Raw genomic sequence first — 16,548 nt, 5'->3', positions numbered from 1 at the left:
ACAATTCTCAGAGAATTGTCCTAATTTGACCTGTCTGACAGTTTAAAAGACTTTAAAATGGCTAGTTTAACTATGTTCAAAAAACTAAAGGAAACAAATCTAAAGAACTAAAGAGAAGTCTAAAAACAATCTCTCCCCAAATAGAGAGTATAAAAAAATAGAATTTTTTAAGTTAAAATTTTTATTAATTTTTTTACATAAAAAGAACCAAATATGAATTCTGTAGTTGAAAAGTATAATAACTGAAATGAAATGTACATTGGAAGGCTCAGTAGCAGATTGGAGTAGGCAGATGAATCAACAAACTTGAAGATAGGTCAATTGAGATTATCCAATCAGAGGACCAGAAAGAAAAAAGAATGCAGAAAAATGAATAGGGCATTTAGAACAGCCAAAACAATCTTGAAAAAGAACAAATTGGAGGACTCATGCTCCCAATTTCAGAACTTACTATAAACCTACAGGAATAAAACCAGTGTGGTGCTGATATAAGGATAGACATACAGATCACAGGAATAGAACTGAGAATCCAGAAATAAACTCTTATGATTATGGTCACTTGAATTTCAACAAGGGTTCCAGGACAATTCAATGGAGAAAGAATAATCTTTTCAGCAAATGGTGATGGAACAACTGTATATTCACATGCAAAACAATGAAGATGGACCTCTACCTCACGCCACATACAAAAAATAAGTCAAAATGGATCAAGACCTAAAATGTAAAAAGTGAAACTATAAAACTCTTAGAAGAAAACATGGGCAAAAAGCATCATGACCTTGGATTAAGCACACGTTTCTTGGGTTTATAACAAAAATATAAAAATGGATAAATTGGATTTCATCAAACATAAAAGCTTTTGTGCTCCAATGGACACTATCAAGGAACTAGAAAAAAATGACAGAATGGGAGAAAATGTTTGCAAATCATATCTCTGATAAGGGATTCATATCCTGAATATACAAAAGAACATTTACAAGTCAACAATAAAAAAATAATCCAATTTAAAAATGGGCCAAGGATCTAAATAGACATTTCTCCAAAGAAGATACACAAATGGCCAATAAGCATATAAAAAGATGCTCAACATAATTAATCATTAGGGAAATTCAAATAAAAAGTCACAAGATACAACTTCATATCCACTAAGATGGTTATAATTTAAAACAGGGCTTCCCTGGTGGCGCAGTGGTTGAGAGTCTGCCTGCCAATGCAGGGGACGCGGGTTCGGGCCCTGGTCTGGGAACATCCCACATGCCGCGGAGCGGCTGAGCCCGTGAGCCACAATTACTGAGCTTGTGCATCTGGAGCCTGTGCTCCGCAACAAGAGAGGCCACGATAGTGAGAGGCCCGCGCACTGTGATGAGGGGTGGCCCCCGCTTGCCGCAACTAGAGAAAGCCCTCGCACAGAAACGAAGACCCAACACAGCCATAAAATAAATAAATAAATAAATTAAAACATAAAAAAGATAATGATGAGAATATGACGATATTGGAACCTTCATATGTTGCTGCTGGTAATTCAAAATGGTGTGGGCTCTTTGGAAAGCAGTTTGGTAATTCCCTAAAAGTTAAACATAGAGTTACCATATGACTCAGCAATTCTCCATAGAATATACCCAGGAGAACTGAAAACATATGTTCACACAAAAACTTGCACATGAATGTTTCTAGCAGCATTATTCACTATAGCCAAAAGGTGTAAACAACTCAAGTATCCATTAATGGGTGAATGAAGAAACAAAATATGTATATCCATACAGTGGAATATTATTTAAATCTAAAACGGAATGTACTGATCCATGTTACAACATGGATGAACCTTGAAAATATTATGCTATGTGAAAAGAAGCAAGACACAAGAGGCCACATATTGTATAATTCCATTTTTATTCAATGTTTTTAATAGGCAAATCCCTGGAGGCAGGACAGTAGATTAGTCATTGCCAGGGTCTGGGGAGTGACTTCTAATAGGTATGACATCTCTTTTCAGAATAATTAAAATATCTTAAAATTGGATAGTGGTGATGATTGTACAGCTTTGTGAATATACTTTAAAAAAATGAACACTGAATTTCATACTTTAAAGAGGTGAATTTTATGGCATACGGATTTTTAAATGATTTGGAAGTTTAGAAATAATGAATTAAGCTTTTAGGACTAAATAATTTTAAACTTATCTATCTATTGGTGTGTGGTATTCAATAATTTTTCACTAATGGTCTCCTCAATCTAAAATATCTTAGAAAGAACTTTGGACAGAAGACATGTACATCACCAATAATAAATAATTTCAGGGACTTAACCTTGTGGTCGTGGTAAAGAATCCACCTTCCAATGCAGGGGACACCTGTTCGATCCCTGGTCTGGGAACTAAGATCTCACATGCTGCAGGGCAACTAAGCCCGCACGCCACAACTGTTGAGCTCACGCGCCTCAAAGAGAGAGCCCACGTGCCGCAAACTACAGAGCCCAACGCCTTCTGGAACTCACGTGCCACAACTAGAGAGAGAAAACCCAACACGTCGCAACTAGAGAGAAGCCCAAGCACCACAACAAAGAGACCGCACCTTAATGAAAAGATCCTGCATGCCTCAACGAAGTTTCCATGTGCCACAACTGAGAGCCAACACAGCCAAAAAATTAAGGAAAATAAATAAATTTAAAAAAATAATAATAATAAGTACTTTCAAAAGGTGTATCTAATTTTATCCAGGACACAGATTTACCAGAGTATTACCCTATCTATTTTCTAACAGTTTAAAATTAAACTGATAGTGAATGAGTAGGGTTCTAAAAGATATATTGATTACAAACAAAATCAGGAAAGCCATTCGGTAATAACAGTGGCTAGTAAAAATGCAAAGGTGAGGTTATAGGAGAATAAAAAGTCAGAGCAAACCTATTATTTAGTTTCTCAACCATAAAAATGTCCTGAACTTATTATAAAGCATTTTCTTTGGCTCTGGACCCTTTTCCTGCCTCTGCCTATTCTGGGGAAAAATTGGATTTAACATAAGTAATTTCAATGTTAAGTCCTCTTATGAAAAGAGTTCCAAGTACCCTGGGAACAAGTCAAAATCACGCATCTCAGTGGGGAAAATGTTCATTGAACATGGAAGAACAGATTAATTACATAATGCCCCTTTTTGAGGTACAGTGTTGTTGGTTTTGTTTTTGTAAATGTATAGTGGGTTTTAAATACATGAACTAACTAATCTCTAATTGGATAGAGAGCTGTAGTTTTGTACTGTTTCAATTCTTTAGAAATAACAAAACTGCTGCTACGAATATGTTAAAATTCCTGAAAAGAAAACCAGCTGCGATTAGTGTATAATTTTCTGATACACTAATGTTCAGGGATTTAGTGTTTAATTTAAAGCATTTCTTTATTATTTTTATAATTGTTGTGAATTATGGCATTTTAGCAGCCAATTTAGTATAATTTAACACAAGGTCTAGAGGTATTCAATCAGGATTAGAAACGTACATACAGGAAGTGCTTGTTTAAGCAGCAAAAGCCTGTAACAACTCTTCAAGTCCTTTCACAAAGTGTCCTTATAAACGTAGAGTCTATTGTATCAAATTTCTCATCTTTTGAGCTATCGATATATATGCACCAACGTTCACAACAGATATGTCTTAGGGGCCTATATAAACCTCCAGATTCTCACATACCTCCATAACATGTAAGTTGGAACCCCTCATGATTCTTTTCTATCTATTGCTTCTTATTAATACCTGTCATGCTCCTGGCTTTCTTATATTTTCTTCAGAAGGCACTGTTTCAGTATATCTTCACACCACAAGTTAACATCACCAACTTTGTATCTGTTACTCGTTGAGCCAGTTTCCTTCACAGAATGAAGTACAGTCAGACCTCTGTATCTGCAGTTTCCCCATCCACACATTCAACCAACCACAGATCGAAAATATTTGAAAAGGAAAAAACAAAAAAACAAAAAACCAGAAAGTTCCAAAAGGCAAAACTTGAATTTGCCATGTGCAGGCAACTATTTGCATAGCATTTACAGGGTATTAGGTATTATAAGTAATCGAGAGATGATTTAAAGTGTATGGGAGGACGTGTGTAGATCATACGCAAATGCTGTACCATTTTATATAAGGGACTTGAGTAGGGAAGATTTTGTTATCCTTGGGGGTCCTGGAACCAGTACCCTGCGGGTACTGGGGGACAACTGTACTGGCCAAAGTAATTTCTCAATTTGCTTTGTCTTCTTCTCACTAGAGTGTATGGTGGATCCATTCACCTCATTTGACAGGCCACACTTTAATTCATCAAAATGTCTGCTTTCTGGCTTGGAACCTTTGTTTTTCTTTTGTCCTTGTGACTGGTACTCACCCTTAGCTTTCTTCTTAAAGGCATTTTTCATAAAGAAATAAAGATTTTTCACCACTTCACAAGAGCTATTTTGGGGACTTCCCTGGTGGTGCAGTGGACAGAAATCCGCCTGCCAATGCAGGGGACGCGGGTTTGATCCCTGGTCTGGGACGATCCCACATGCTGTGGAGCAACTAAACCCATGCCCCACAACTACTGAGCCTGCAGTCTAGAGCCTGTGTGCCACAACTGCTGAGCCCACATGCCACAACTACTGACGCCCACATGCCTAGAGCCCATGCTCCACAACAAGGGAAGCCACCTCAATGACAAGCCCGCGCACAGCAAGGAAGAGTAGTCCCCGCTCGCCACAACTAGAAAAAGCCCATGCACAGCAACGAAGACCCAACGCAGCCAAAAATAAATAAAATTAAATCTAAAACAAAACAAAACAAAAAATCCTTTAAAAAAAGAGTTATTTTGTAGCAAGGATGAATGGGAGTAGGTATGGACTGTGGGCTGTGAGGCTCGCCCACTAGTTGGAGTGTTGCTGAGACTCTCCAGACCTGCTGTGGAATGGCACAAATCTCTGCCTTAGGAAATTACAAGTTATTATGTCTTAAGCTTTCAGGCTGCTAACAGCCAGTCAGTATCATTAATCTTTAAAAAATATTTTTAAATAATTTCAAACTTATGGAAGAGTTTCCAGAACTGCCATATACCCTTCATCCTGATTTCCCAAATGTTAATAATTTGCCTTCTTTGCTTTATCATTCTCTCCGGATAGATAGATAGATAGACAGACAGACAGACAGACAGGTGGATGGGTTTTTTCCCTCTGAACCATTTGACAATAAATTGCAGCCATGATGCTCATTTACTCCTAAATACATGTGTGTTTCTGAAAAAGCAGGACATTTTTAAAGCAGCTATAGTTCAATATAGAAATTAATGAAATTAACATTGACACAATACTATTATCTTGTTTGCAGACCTTACTGAAATTTTGCCAATTGTCTCACTAATTAAGGTCCTTTATAGCAAAAGGGGGGGAAATGTTTTGTGTGTGTGTGTGTGTGTGTGTGTGTGGCCCAGGCTTCAGTCAACAACATGTGTTGTATGTATCTTTATTTTCCTTTAATCTGAAATAATCCCTCAATCTTTTTTTTTTTTTTTGGAGGATGGGGGGACTTTCATGATCTTGGTATGTTTGAAGAGTACAGTTATTTTTTGTAGAATAGCCCTCAGTTTCGGTATATCCATTGTTTCCTCGTGATTAGAGTCAGGTTATGCGTTTTCAGCAGGAATATCACAGAAGTGGTGTACCCTTCATATAGCATGTCAGGAGGAACATGGTGTTGATTTGCCCCATTACTGGTTGCATTAACTTTGATCACTTAGGGGAGGTGGGATCTGCCAGGTTTCTCCACTATAAAGTTACCATTTTTCCCTTTGTAATTAAATATTTCGTGGGAAAACACTTTGAGCCTATATAGTAAATATCCTGCTTCTTATCAAACATTCACCCACTGGTTTTAGCATATATTAATGATTCTTCCTGGATCAATTATTACACTATGATTCAGTTATTATTACTATATTTCCAAATGTTGATTTTTGAGTTCCATTGCTGCTTCTATATTTATTACTTTCTTCTAAATTTCTTAGTCGCAATTCTACTATAAGAAAGTTTTCCCTTCTTCCCCACTTATGCATTTATTCATGTGTGGACCTATGGATTCTTATGTTATTCAGTGGGTAATAATTTTGATGATCAGCTTGCACAGGTTTGGCCAGTGAGGGCCTTTTTAAGCTTGCTTCTATGTGCTTTGGACATGTCCCCATCAGCCTTTTTTTCTTACTGGCGCAAGAGTTCCAGACCCATCTTGTATATTCCCAGAACTAGCCCTGCAATCAACCATTTCTCCAAGAAACCTAGGTTCTTTTAGTGGAAATTGGCATTTAGAAACCAAATTCTGAGTGCTATATATGATCATTACTACTGGGATATTACTGCTTTAGGCCTTTTGTATACACATTATCTATTATATATCAATCTGTCTATTTATCTATCTACCTATCTATTATCTACCTGTCTCCATACTGATACTTATAATTCCAGTCCCATGCCACAGGATTCCTTCTATTATCTCTAATATATATACTTCCTCAATCTTAGAATACATGAAAATCTGTAGCCCATACTACTATGAAAAATAAATCTCACTAGAATTCAATATTTGTTTACAGTTCTTTTTGTCTTTAGCCTAAGAGTATATGCTCAAAAACCAGTGTTGAAAATTTACTTGGATTATGTTATTAATTTGAAATACAGTTAGGTTCATTGCTTTAATTTGTATTTCATTTTAGGCTTCTTTTTTTCTCTGTCTTTCTTGATTAAGTGTGTGTAACAGACTTCCAGTAGTCAGAACTATACAAAAGGCATGCTTAGACAAGTGCCACTCTGCTATACTTCCTTTCAGTTTCTTCCCCACCCATCTTTTCCACCCTATTCCACTCATCCCCTATTGGTAACCAATTTTGTCAGTTTCTAAGTTATTCCTGTTGTGTTTCTTTTTGTACAAATGAGCAGATACATGTTTATTTTCTTATTTCTCCCAATCTCTTTCATAAGAATAGCATACCACATATTTTCTTGTGCATTTGTTTTTTCATTTAACACTACATCCTGGAAATCACTCCGTATCAGTTCATAGAGATCTTCATTCCTTTTTAGCTCTGCATAGTCTCCCATGTATAGATTTGCCATAGTTGATTCAATCAGTCTCCTCTGTATGAACATTTAGGTTGTTTTCAATATTTTTCGACTACAATTATGCAATTGATAACTTTGTGCATATATGTTCTTATTTGTTGGAAGTGTATATTTAGGATAAGTTTCTAGAGTGGGAATGCTAGGTAAGTAGGTAAACACATAGGTGGTTTTGTTAGATATTGCCAAATTCCCCTCCAAGTTTGTACCAGTTTGCATTCTCACCACCAATGTGAGAGAGAGCTTGCTTCAACCCAGTCTCACCAATAGAATGTGTTATCTTACTTTTTTTTTTGGCCAATCTCATAGGTTAAAAAATGGTTTCTCACTGTGGTTTTAATTTGCATTTCTGTTATTATGAGTGAGAATGTATGTCTTTTCAAATGTATCTTTTCGTGTGTGTGAATTATCTGTTCATGTCTTTTGCCTATTTTTCTGTCAAGACTTTGATCTTTTTCTCCCTTCAGTTATTGAGTTCTTTATATGTTCAGACTCAGTTCTTTGTCTGTAATATATACTGCAAATATGTTCTTCCTCTTTGTCATTTGTTTTTGCTTATTGTGTTTTGTGTCATGCAAATATGTTTTTTTTAATTTAGCCAACATTATTAATCTTTTCTTTTATTGGCTCTAGATACTTACAAGCCTTCCCTGTACTCAGGTTACCAGGAATTCACCCTGTTTTCTTCTAACACTTGTATGGTTTCATATGCTTAAATTTTCATCTCTGATTTATTTGGAGTTCTTATGATTGCTGGGAGAAATGTATATAATTTTTATCTTTTTCAAATAGCTATGCAATTGTACTAGCACCTTTCATTTAAAAATTCTGTTCCTTTATGTAAAAAGCCCTTTTCCTAGAGATGCAGCCTTTATCATATGCAAAATTTCCATACCTACTTGGGTCTGTTTCTGGACTTCCTATTCCATTCACTGGTTTGGCTGTCTATTTATGTACCAGTTCTACACTGTTTTAATTATACAGACTTTATAGTATGTGTTAATATAAAATATGGGAAGGGTTATTTGTAAATGGAGGAACCTCTGTATATTACCTATGAACAAACTTCTTTCCAATATACTTAAATTTAATAGATACACTAACATCAGCAGTAAAATAGAAAACATCAGTAATACATGGAAACTTCAGTAAATGAAACATGAACTACCATTGGTTCTATTAGTATGCTTCAGATTCTCTTTTAAAACTTTATGTTCTCTTTCTATAAGAATCTAAGATGGTTTGGTTCCACTCCATTTATTCTTAGTATCAGACTTTGCTTATCCAGGGTGATTGCTATGTGGGAGAGGGACCATAAAATCTCATGACTAACACTCATGCCAGGGTAATGAATATGGGTTGGTTTGATATGGAATGCATTTCTTCTTATCACATAAATGACCCTCACATGATGAGAGGACAACATTTTAAAGTACAAACCTAGTACTGCTTGCTCTGAAGAAAATTCTCCAAAGTCAAATGTACTTAGGATTCTTTCCTAATTTTAATGATTTAGAAGGAGGAGTGTTATTTAATTGCCAACACTCTTACTTACCCAAAGTCTGCAAAATTTATCTGCTGCTTTGCGCTGGATACGCTGCAAAGTACGTGTACATCAGGTAGTTTGGGCTCACATCTTGCATCTGATTTAAACAGCGGCAGGTGTCAACCAAGACAGATGCAAATGTCACACTGAAATCTTGGGTCATCTACTGCAGCTATACTTTATCACTCTTCAGTAGTTGCTCACCAAATCATTAAAATAAAATGTTCATATTTGAATTTATCTTTGGATTACCTCGGCATAAGGAATTCTTAGAAATCACTTCAGTATGATATTTTAAAATTGTATCTCCATTCATGTTAACAATATAAAACTCTTCAGAAAGCAAAAATAGATCCTAGATGTATACACACACATACATACACACATATATTTTACAGTCTATTCTTAACCTGTTTATGTGGTGTATTTGTTTTGAAAGACAGTAAAATTTAAGGTGCCATTATTGAGCTTGGTCATATTAATTTTAGTGATTTCTTATTGAATTTACAGTCGGCAATCAGTGGATAAATTACATATCCTTCTGTGGTCTTAGAACACACGCAGAGCTTGAAGGAAACCTAGTCACTGAGCTTGTCTATGTCCACAGCAAGTTGCTAATTGCTGATGACAACACTGTTATTATTGGTAAGTACTTGGTCTCTAATTGGATTCCTTGTTAGTTGACTTACCTCATGCAACAATCTTTCTTTTTATTCTTCTAAAGCTTCCTTTGCAGTTGAAAGGGACAGTCACACAGTTATCTAAAACATTTCTGAAGCAATCTTTTTTGCTTATGTCCTGTCTAATCCCTGCCTTTATCTATGAAGTAACAGAGGCACAGAACAATCAAATGGCCATCGTGTAAATTACAGTGTCCAGAGACAGCAATTTAACCCAGCAGTGCAATAAAAAGCCTGCTCTCATTAATTCTTTATTATTCCCTGGTTTTTATTTTGAATCCAAGTACCTAGATTTCTGGGCTTGGAAGGAGGAGATGTGGGGAGGGAAATGTGTCACAAATGAGTACCTCGTGGTAATTTGTACATGTGCGCATCACACCCACCTAACCATTTCCACAGATCTGAAGTTTTGCAAGAGTTAGGATCGGAAGGATATTAAAATATTGCTGCCTCTGTGCTTACCATTTTTTCCCTTGAGTCAATGTTTTGGATGTTATTAATCAGAGTGCAGAGCAGACCAGCTTTGTTGGGGGCGGGGGTGAGGTGGAAATTGTGTAGTAACGATACGATGTAGTCCTAGACTAAGGTCTGCAGTCTGTTCCTGCAGTCCTTGCCCCACTGACAGATTCGGGAGAGTTACTGGTTGTACATTCTACCCAGATTAGATCTTGACCAGAGGGGTGGGTTTGCAGCTTCATTCTTATATACACCTGAAAAGCTTCATTTTCCCATCATTGAATTGGTTTGCCTTCTAATATCATGTTACACAAACACTGAAAGGCCAGGAGGAGAAATAGAGTATTAATAACCAGCCAGATAAATGAATTGACAAGGATGGGGGGATGTTACTTAGAGATATGCTGTGTCCCACTATTGGAAATTTCACTCATCCATTTTAAATAAAATGTAGTTTCTCAGCTTTAATAAGATACTTAGCTATTCTTTAAGAAATTAAGTGTCATGGGGTGTTTTGAAAAATTTTGGCAGGAAATATGCCTTTTCCATGTCTATCCTCCACTGAGAAAAGAAAAAAAAAAATCTCATACCTAGGAGTAATGAGACTGTCTTGTCTGGAAGATGATTTGAAAAGAAAAAGTAGTTCAGAAGCCAGAAAATGTATAGACCACAGTGTGGTGATACATATATATATGTGTGTGTACACATGCACACATTCTTTTAATACCTACTGGGCATTTAAGAAAAATATCTTGTGTCTTCAAGTTCTTGCTCAGTAGGGATCAAAGCTCTTTAAGGATTTATTTCCTCCCTTACTTCCCCCAATATACAAGTTTTCTCTTATTTCCCGCAAGCTGTTCTGGTCTTGCTCTTCAGAAGCCAATCTCAGAATATTTTTATAGTACATTTGGCAATGACAATAAGGAAAGGAAAAATATGATTTTGCTGAAATGAAAAAACAAACAAAGCCAGATAAAATTCAGTTGATCTCTTCAGCAAGATTTCAGAACTCTTGAAGTAAAAATTAACAGATGTAAATATTTTCCTTGTAAAGGTCATCTTGACCTTCAGCCTGCTTTACTGTACATCAAGTATAAATGCAAAGTAGTTTTCAGTATCTGAGCTAACAGTTAGACAGATCTGTAGAGTTTTTTAGTTGACTTATTTTCTTGAAAGGTCTCTGACCCCTCAAAGGCTACAGTTTATTTAGGCTAGCAATAACTGATCCATTTTGCACATCGTTCTTACTGACTTTACTGAAACTGAAGACGTGGCCTTGGGAGTATGACGAGGTCTCACTTGCTAGTCTTTAGAGGCTGCACTTCCTTTTCTCCTTCCCCAAGGGCAGAACACATTTCCCCCGTGGAAAATCCACAGGTACTTTTGTTCTTTTTATCTCAGTGGAAACTCTATGAGAAGCAGGCTTGTTATTGCTGCTCTCAGATATCTGGCCTGTTTTCATAACACAGAGAACAATGTTTAAAATTCTCAAAGAGGAACTTGAGAAGTTAGGTTGACAATATTTTACAGGTGTTAAGCAAGTAGTTGCGAGCTTAAAAGGAATTAAAGTAACCTGTGATTAAATTTTCTAACATGGCAGACTTAGGCCAGAATTATTGAATAATTGACGTAAGAAAAATGACTAATGGTTTTTCCTCATTTTTTTTCCTCACAAGGAAATACTTGGTTTCTCACCTTGAGATCTCTTGTGTGTGTACCTTTAATTATCTCTTACCCCCGGTGGCCCTGTTGGTCCTGAAATCTGTGACCAAGTCTAGTTTTCTAATTCATCTTACTGGCACTTAACAGAACTAACATTTATTTGCTTTCCTAAACAAAACAAGACTATCCTTAAATAGAATTTGAGTCTATCCTGTTGACTAAGTGAAACGATTTTTTTTAGTATTCACTAATCCATTGCACAACACAATAGGGAGATACAAAACATGACCACACAGTGCCACTGCCCTACACAGCTCATGGGCTACAGGGGAAGCAGATATTCTTTCCACTAAACACCAGAAACATCGGGATGGATATTGATGAACTGGCACGAGAAGGTCTAGAGAAGGTCTAGAGACGGTCAGCGAAGGTGGGTATGTGGGAACCTATGGAGAGAGAATGGATATCAGTGCTTAAGGGGCAGGCTTGAGAGCAGCTGTTGAGAGTCTGTAGTTGAAAGGCCACCCCAGTAAAGAGCGAGTCCCGTGGGTCTCAACCCTGGCTGCCTTAGGATTGCCTGGTGGCTTTTTTTTTTGGTGGACTATCCTTTTTTAAATAAGGTATTATATATAGTAAATTGCACAGACCTTAAGTGTACAGCTTAATGAATATTCACATGTTTACATTCATGTAACCACCACCCAGAACAAGATACAGAATATTTCCATCACTCTGACAGGTGTCCTCCTGTCTCCACTCAGTCAATCAGCCCCTAAAATGTTTTCACTGTCACCACAGAACAATTTTTTTTAAATTTTATTTATTTATTTTTGGCTGTGTTGGGTCTTCGTTTCTGTGCGAGGGCTTTCTCTAGTTGCGGCAAGCGGGGGCCGCTCTTCATCACGGTGCATGGGCCTCTCACTATTGCGGCCTCTCTTGTTGCGGAGCACAGGCTCCAGACGCGCAGGCTCAGTAGTTGTGGCTCACGGGCCCAGTTGCTCCGCGGCATGTGGGATCCTCCCAGACCAGGACTCGAACCCGTGTCCCCTGCATTGGCAGGCAGACTCTCAACCACTGCGCCACCAGGGAAGCCCCCACAGAACAATTTTGAACACAGGTGAGTTTCAGTTCAGATAAATGAAACTATCATTTAGGGGGAAGATTATTCATGTCTGCAATTTACTTTCACATAGATTCCCCCACCCCCGAAGATGGATTAATTGATAGATAAAGGGATGGAGTGGTATTAGGGGAAAATATTAATGCCTGGTTCCTACTTCCAGAAATTCTGACTCATTGGTCTGGTTTGAGACCCAGGCATCAAGCTTTTTTTGCTTTTTGTCTTTGCTTTGGCACCAATATCTTGTGAAAGCTGCCTAGGTGATGCTGCCGTGTAGTCAAGCTGAGAACTCCCGAACTGGAGGCACAGGGAACACAAGTGGGTAGAAAGTACTGAGTAGCCCACTGAGGCTCAATTGAAGAGTCAGTTTTCCTTTAAAACAAATAAGCTAAAACAGGGTAGAGTTTGTGTGTTAGATGTCTATTACTGCTGTAACAAATGACCACAAACTTACTGGCTTAAATCAGCACAAATTTATTATCTAACCATTCTGTAGGTTGGAAGTTCAACATGGGTCTCTCACTGGGCTAAAATCAGGGTATCAGCAGGGCTGTGTTCCCTTCTGGAGGCTCTAAAGGTGAATCCATTTCCTTGCCTTTTCCAGCTTCTCCAGGCTGCCCACATTCCTTGGTTCATGGCTCCCTTCTTCCATCTTTGAAGGCAGCAATGTTAGATCTCTCTGAAAGTTCTCAAAGTGTCAACCCATTCTTCTGTAACCACATCTCTCTCTGAATACTCTTTACTTTTAAAGACTCTTGTGATTATACTGGGCCCACCTGAATAATCCAGGATAATCTCCTTATTTTTAAGGTCAGCTGATTAGCACCCTTAATTCCACCTCCACCTGCAGCCTTAATTCCCCTTCGCCATGTAATATAACATATTCACAGGCTTTGGGAATTAGGCCATAGTCATCTTTGGGAGCCATTATTCTGCCTACCACAGAAGAATTCACAATTTCTGAAACAGGACATTTTAAAAAAGCAAAACCACAAAGGAAATGACAGATAAATCCAACTGCATTAAAATTCAGAACTTTATTCATTAAAAGTTGCTGGGCTTCCCTGGTGGCGCAGTGGTTGAGAATCTGCCTGCTAATGCAGGGGACACGGGTTCGAGCCCTGGTCTGGGAAGATCCCACATGCCACGGAGCAGCTGGGCCCGTGAGCCACAACTACTGAGCCTGCGCGTCTGGAGCCTGTGCCCCGCAACGGGAGGGGCCGCGATAGTGAGAGGCCCGCGCACCGCGATGAAGAGTGGCCCCCACTTGCCGTAACTAGAGAAAGCCGTCGCAAGAACTGAAGACCCAACACAGCCAAAAATAAAGAAATAAATAAATAAAGTAGCAAAAAAAAAAAAAAAAAAAAAAAGTTGCTGTAAATAGAATAAAAAGATAAACCACAAACTGAAAAAAAGGTATTTGCAATACAGTTAATATTCAGAACTATAAAGAACTCCTTAAATCAATAAGGAAAGACAGTATCCAAAGAAAGATGGGCAAAGGAATTGTATAGGAACGTCCCCAAAGAGGACATACCTGAGGCCCATTAGTATATGAAACATGTTCATCCTCATTAATATAATAATGAGACAAAGAACAGGTTTTCAAAATACCAATTGGCAAAAATTAAAAATTGGACAATCCAAGTATTGACAACACTGAGGAACCCCGGGGATCCCACTCTTGCATACAGAGCCCCGGTAAACTCCCACATGTGTACGCCAGGAAACATACACAGCTATGCAGAACATAATTGTGTATTACAGCAAAACTCTGGAAACAACCCAAATATCCATCAACAGTAGAATGGAAAAATAAGTTTGGGAGTGCTCATTCAAGGAAAATAATGCATTACAATTATGCACAGATAAATCCCAAAGACATGATTTTGAATGAAAGAAGCAAATCTCCAAAGATTATCTTCTATATGATTCCACTTATACAAATTAAAAATAAGCCAAAAGTAAACCTTTTTTGTTTAGGAAAACATCATCAGAGCATGATGAACACAAAATTCTATACAAATTCTCTCTTAGGAAGGGAAGGTCTTTCATGGGAAGACAGCTGAGGGCTTCTGGGATGTGGTAATGTTCTGTTTTTCAGCTTGGATGATAAATTCAGTGATTTTCTAGAATTATTACCTAAGTTGGACTTATAAGTTTTCATATACTGTTTTCTATTTTGCTATATTACATACTGTTTAAAAAGTTCCTAATAGCGGACTTAGAAAAGGTCATTTTCCAAAAATTATCGAGGCAATGTCCTAATAAACCAAGGGATTGCAGTTACCATAAAAAGTAGTACATGAATACAGAGCATATTTCTTGTAAACAGTTAAAACTCTAAGGACTCATAGAGAGTAAAAGGTCAGAATTCCACTTACTGTATCCCTCTCTCTGCCAGAAGGTACTCACCACTCTTACCCTTCAGTGTGCATCTTTCTAGAGGTCACTTGCCCTCTCTTCTTCCTAGTATGTTCTATAGAAATGGGGTAATACTATGCCTGCTGTTCTGAATTTGATTTTCAGAACATGGGAATGTTTAACAACAAGAAGGGAGGTAACATTTACATCCATCGATATCTCATTTTCGGTATCTCATTTATTCATCTGAAATTTTCTCTTCCCTTTCTTCACATTCCTATTAAGTAGTAGCCAACTCACTTATCCAGCGTGGTTGAGAGTCAGTGCTCTGGGAAACTCCAGATGGGCCCTGGAAGTACAAGAACCACACCCTCTAAGAATTCCAGCTCAGAATGCCAGGAATGCATTCCTCCCCTGGCGATGGGAGGGAGTCTGAGAGGACTGGTGTGAAAGTGTGTGTGTGTGTGTGTGTGTGTGTGGCTTTCCAGGGGGCTCACATCCCCAGTCTCCCTGACGGTGAAGAGCAGCTATGTCCTGCCAATTCGGCAGCCCCGGCGTGAGAGCGGCCTCTGCTGGGGCCCTGTGGTAGTGATGTCCCAAAGCAGCACTGTGGAGTCCTTATTCCTTGCCCCTGACAGTTGATTCACCCAGAGAGGAGGCTTCTTTGATACAAACGCTACATGCCAGCAAGTCTTCCCTTCCTATGGCAGTGTTCTCTAGTGCAGATATTCTCGAGGTAACAAGTATCTGATAATAATGCCAGTAATAATTAGCATTTGTGGGGCAGTTTATAGATCGGTAAGTGCTTTCACATGGTCTTACTTCATTTTTACGACAACCCTACAAGGTCTGTATTATGATCTCGATTTATAAAAGATCAAATTAAAGCTGAGAAAGATTAAATGACTTTGCCCAAATTAATGCTGGGCCACATGTTAAGCCCAAAGACATGGCTGCAGATTTTATAGTGTAATTCAAATGTAAGTGTATGTATAAAGGTTGATTTGTTGCTAACAAAACAGTGTTTCGAAGGGGGGGACCCACCTTACCGTGCTCTAATAGTGCTCCCAGCTTTCTGTGAGGTGCTCCATCCTTTCTGTCACCCAGAGTCCCTATGGGACACCGTTCCCATCCACAGTTATCATAGAGTTGTGTATTAACTATGTGACCATATTGTAGCAAATGGCAGTAAAGACTCTTCAGGAAGAGCCAGCTTCCTCTCATGTCCAACATCCCACCGTCTGGGCTCTGGGTAGGGCTGCTAACACCTTACACCCCGATGGTCCCCATCACAGACGGTAGCCCGAGCTTGTGTTCAACCAAACTCTTCTGCTCCCTGTCTGCAGAAGCAGTGGAGTGTGGGACTAGGGCAAGAGGAGCAAGAAGAAAAAAGAGTCAGTCAGGCCCCTTTTGTAGTTTGTAGGACACCTCAAGGATTCAAAAGTGTGGATCCGCGATGATTAATGCAGAAAATGTAGCAAGGTTTTTGAATACACAGCAGAGGAGCGCAGGAAGTGCAGGTTGAACTAATATTCAAATACTTGCCCTTCACATGTGAAAGTCAGCATTCTCAGCTTGTTTGGATTTAAAAATAGAATGGAGGGA

At 38.3% G+C, this 16,548-nt stretch overlaps 1 protein-coding gene across 8 annotated transcripts in view; it reads left to right on the top strand.

Annotated features, from left to right (window-relative positions):
• PLD1 (phospholipase D1) overlaps positions 1-16,548 on the top strand; it is a 212,236-nt gene that overhangs the window by 177,471 nt on the left and 18,217 nt on the right. For all 8 annotated transcript variants that reach the window (XM_057545299.1, XM_057545298.1, XM_057545297.1 and 5 more), the window contains one exon: positions 9,172-9,306. In XM_057545299.1, the coding sequence (XP_057401282.1) occupies positions 9,172-9,306 (135 nt within the window). The remainder of the gene's footprint in view (positions 1-9,171; positions 9,307-16,548) is intronic.

This window comes from Balaenoptera acutorostrata, chromosome 4 (genome assembly GCF_949987535.1).
Source record: "Balaenoptera acutorostrata chromosome 4, mBalAcu1.1, whole genome shotgun sequence".
NCBI lineage: Eukaryota > Metazoa > Chordata > Mammalia > Artiodactyla > Balaenopteridae > Balaenoptera > Balaenoptera acutorostrata.
The sequence above is the reverse complement of the archived record's forward strand: the minus strand, read 5'-3'. Positions and strand labels throughout refer to the sequence as shown.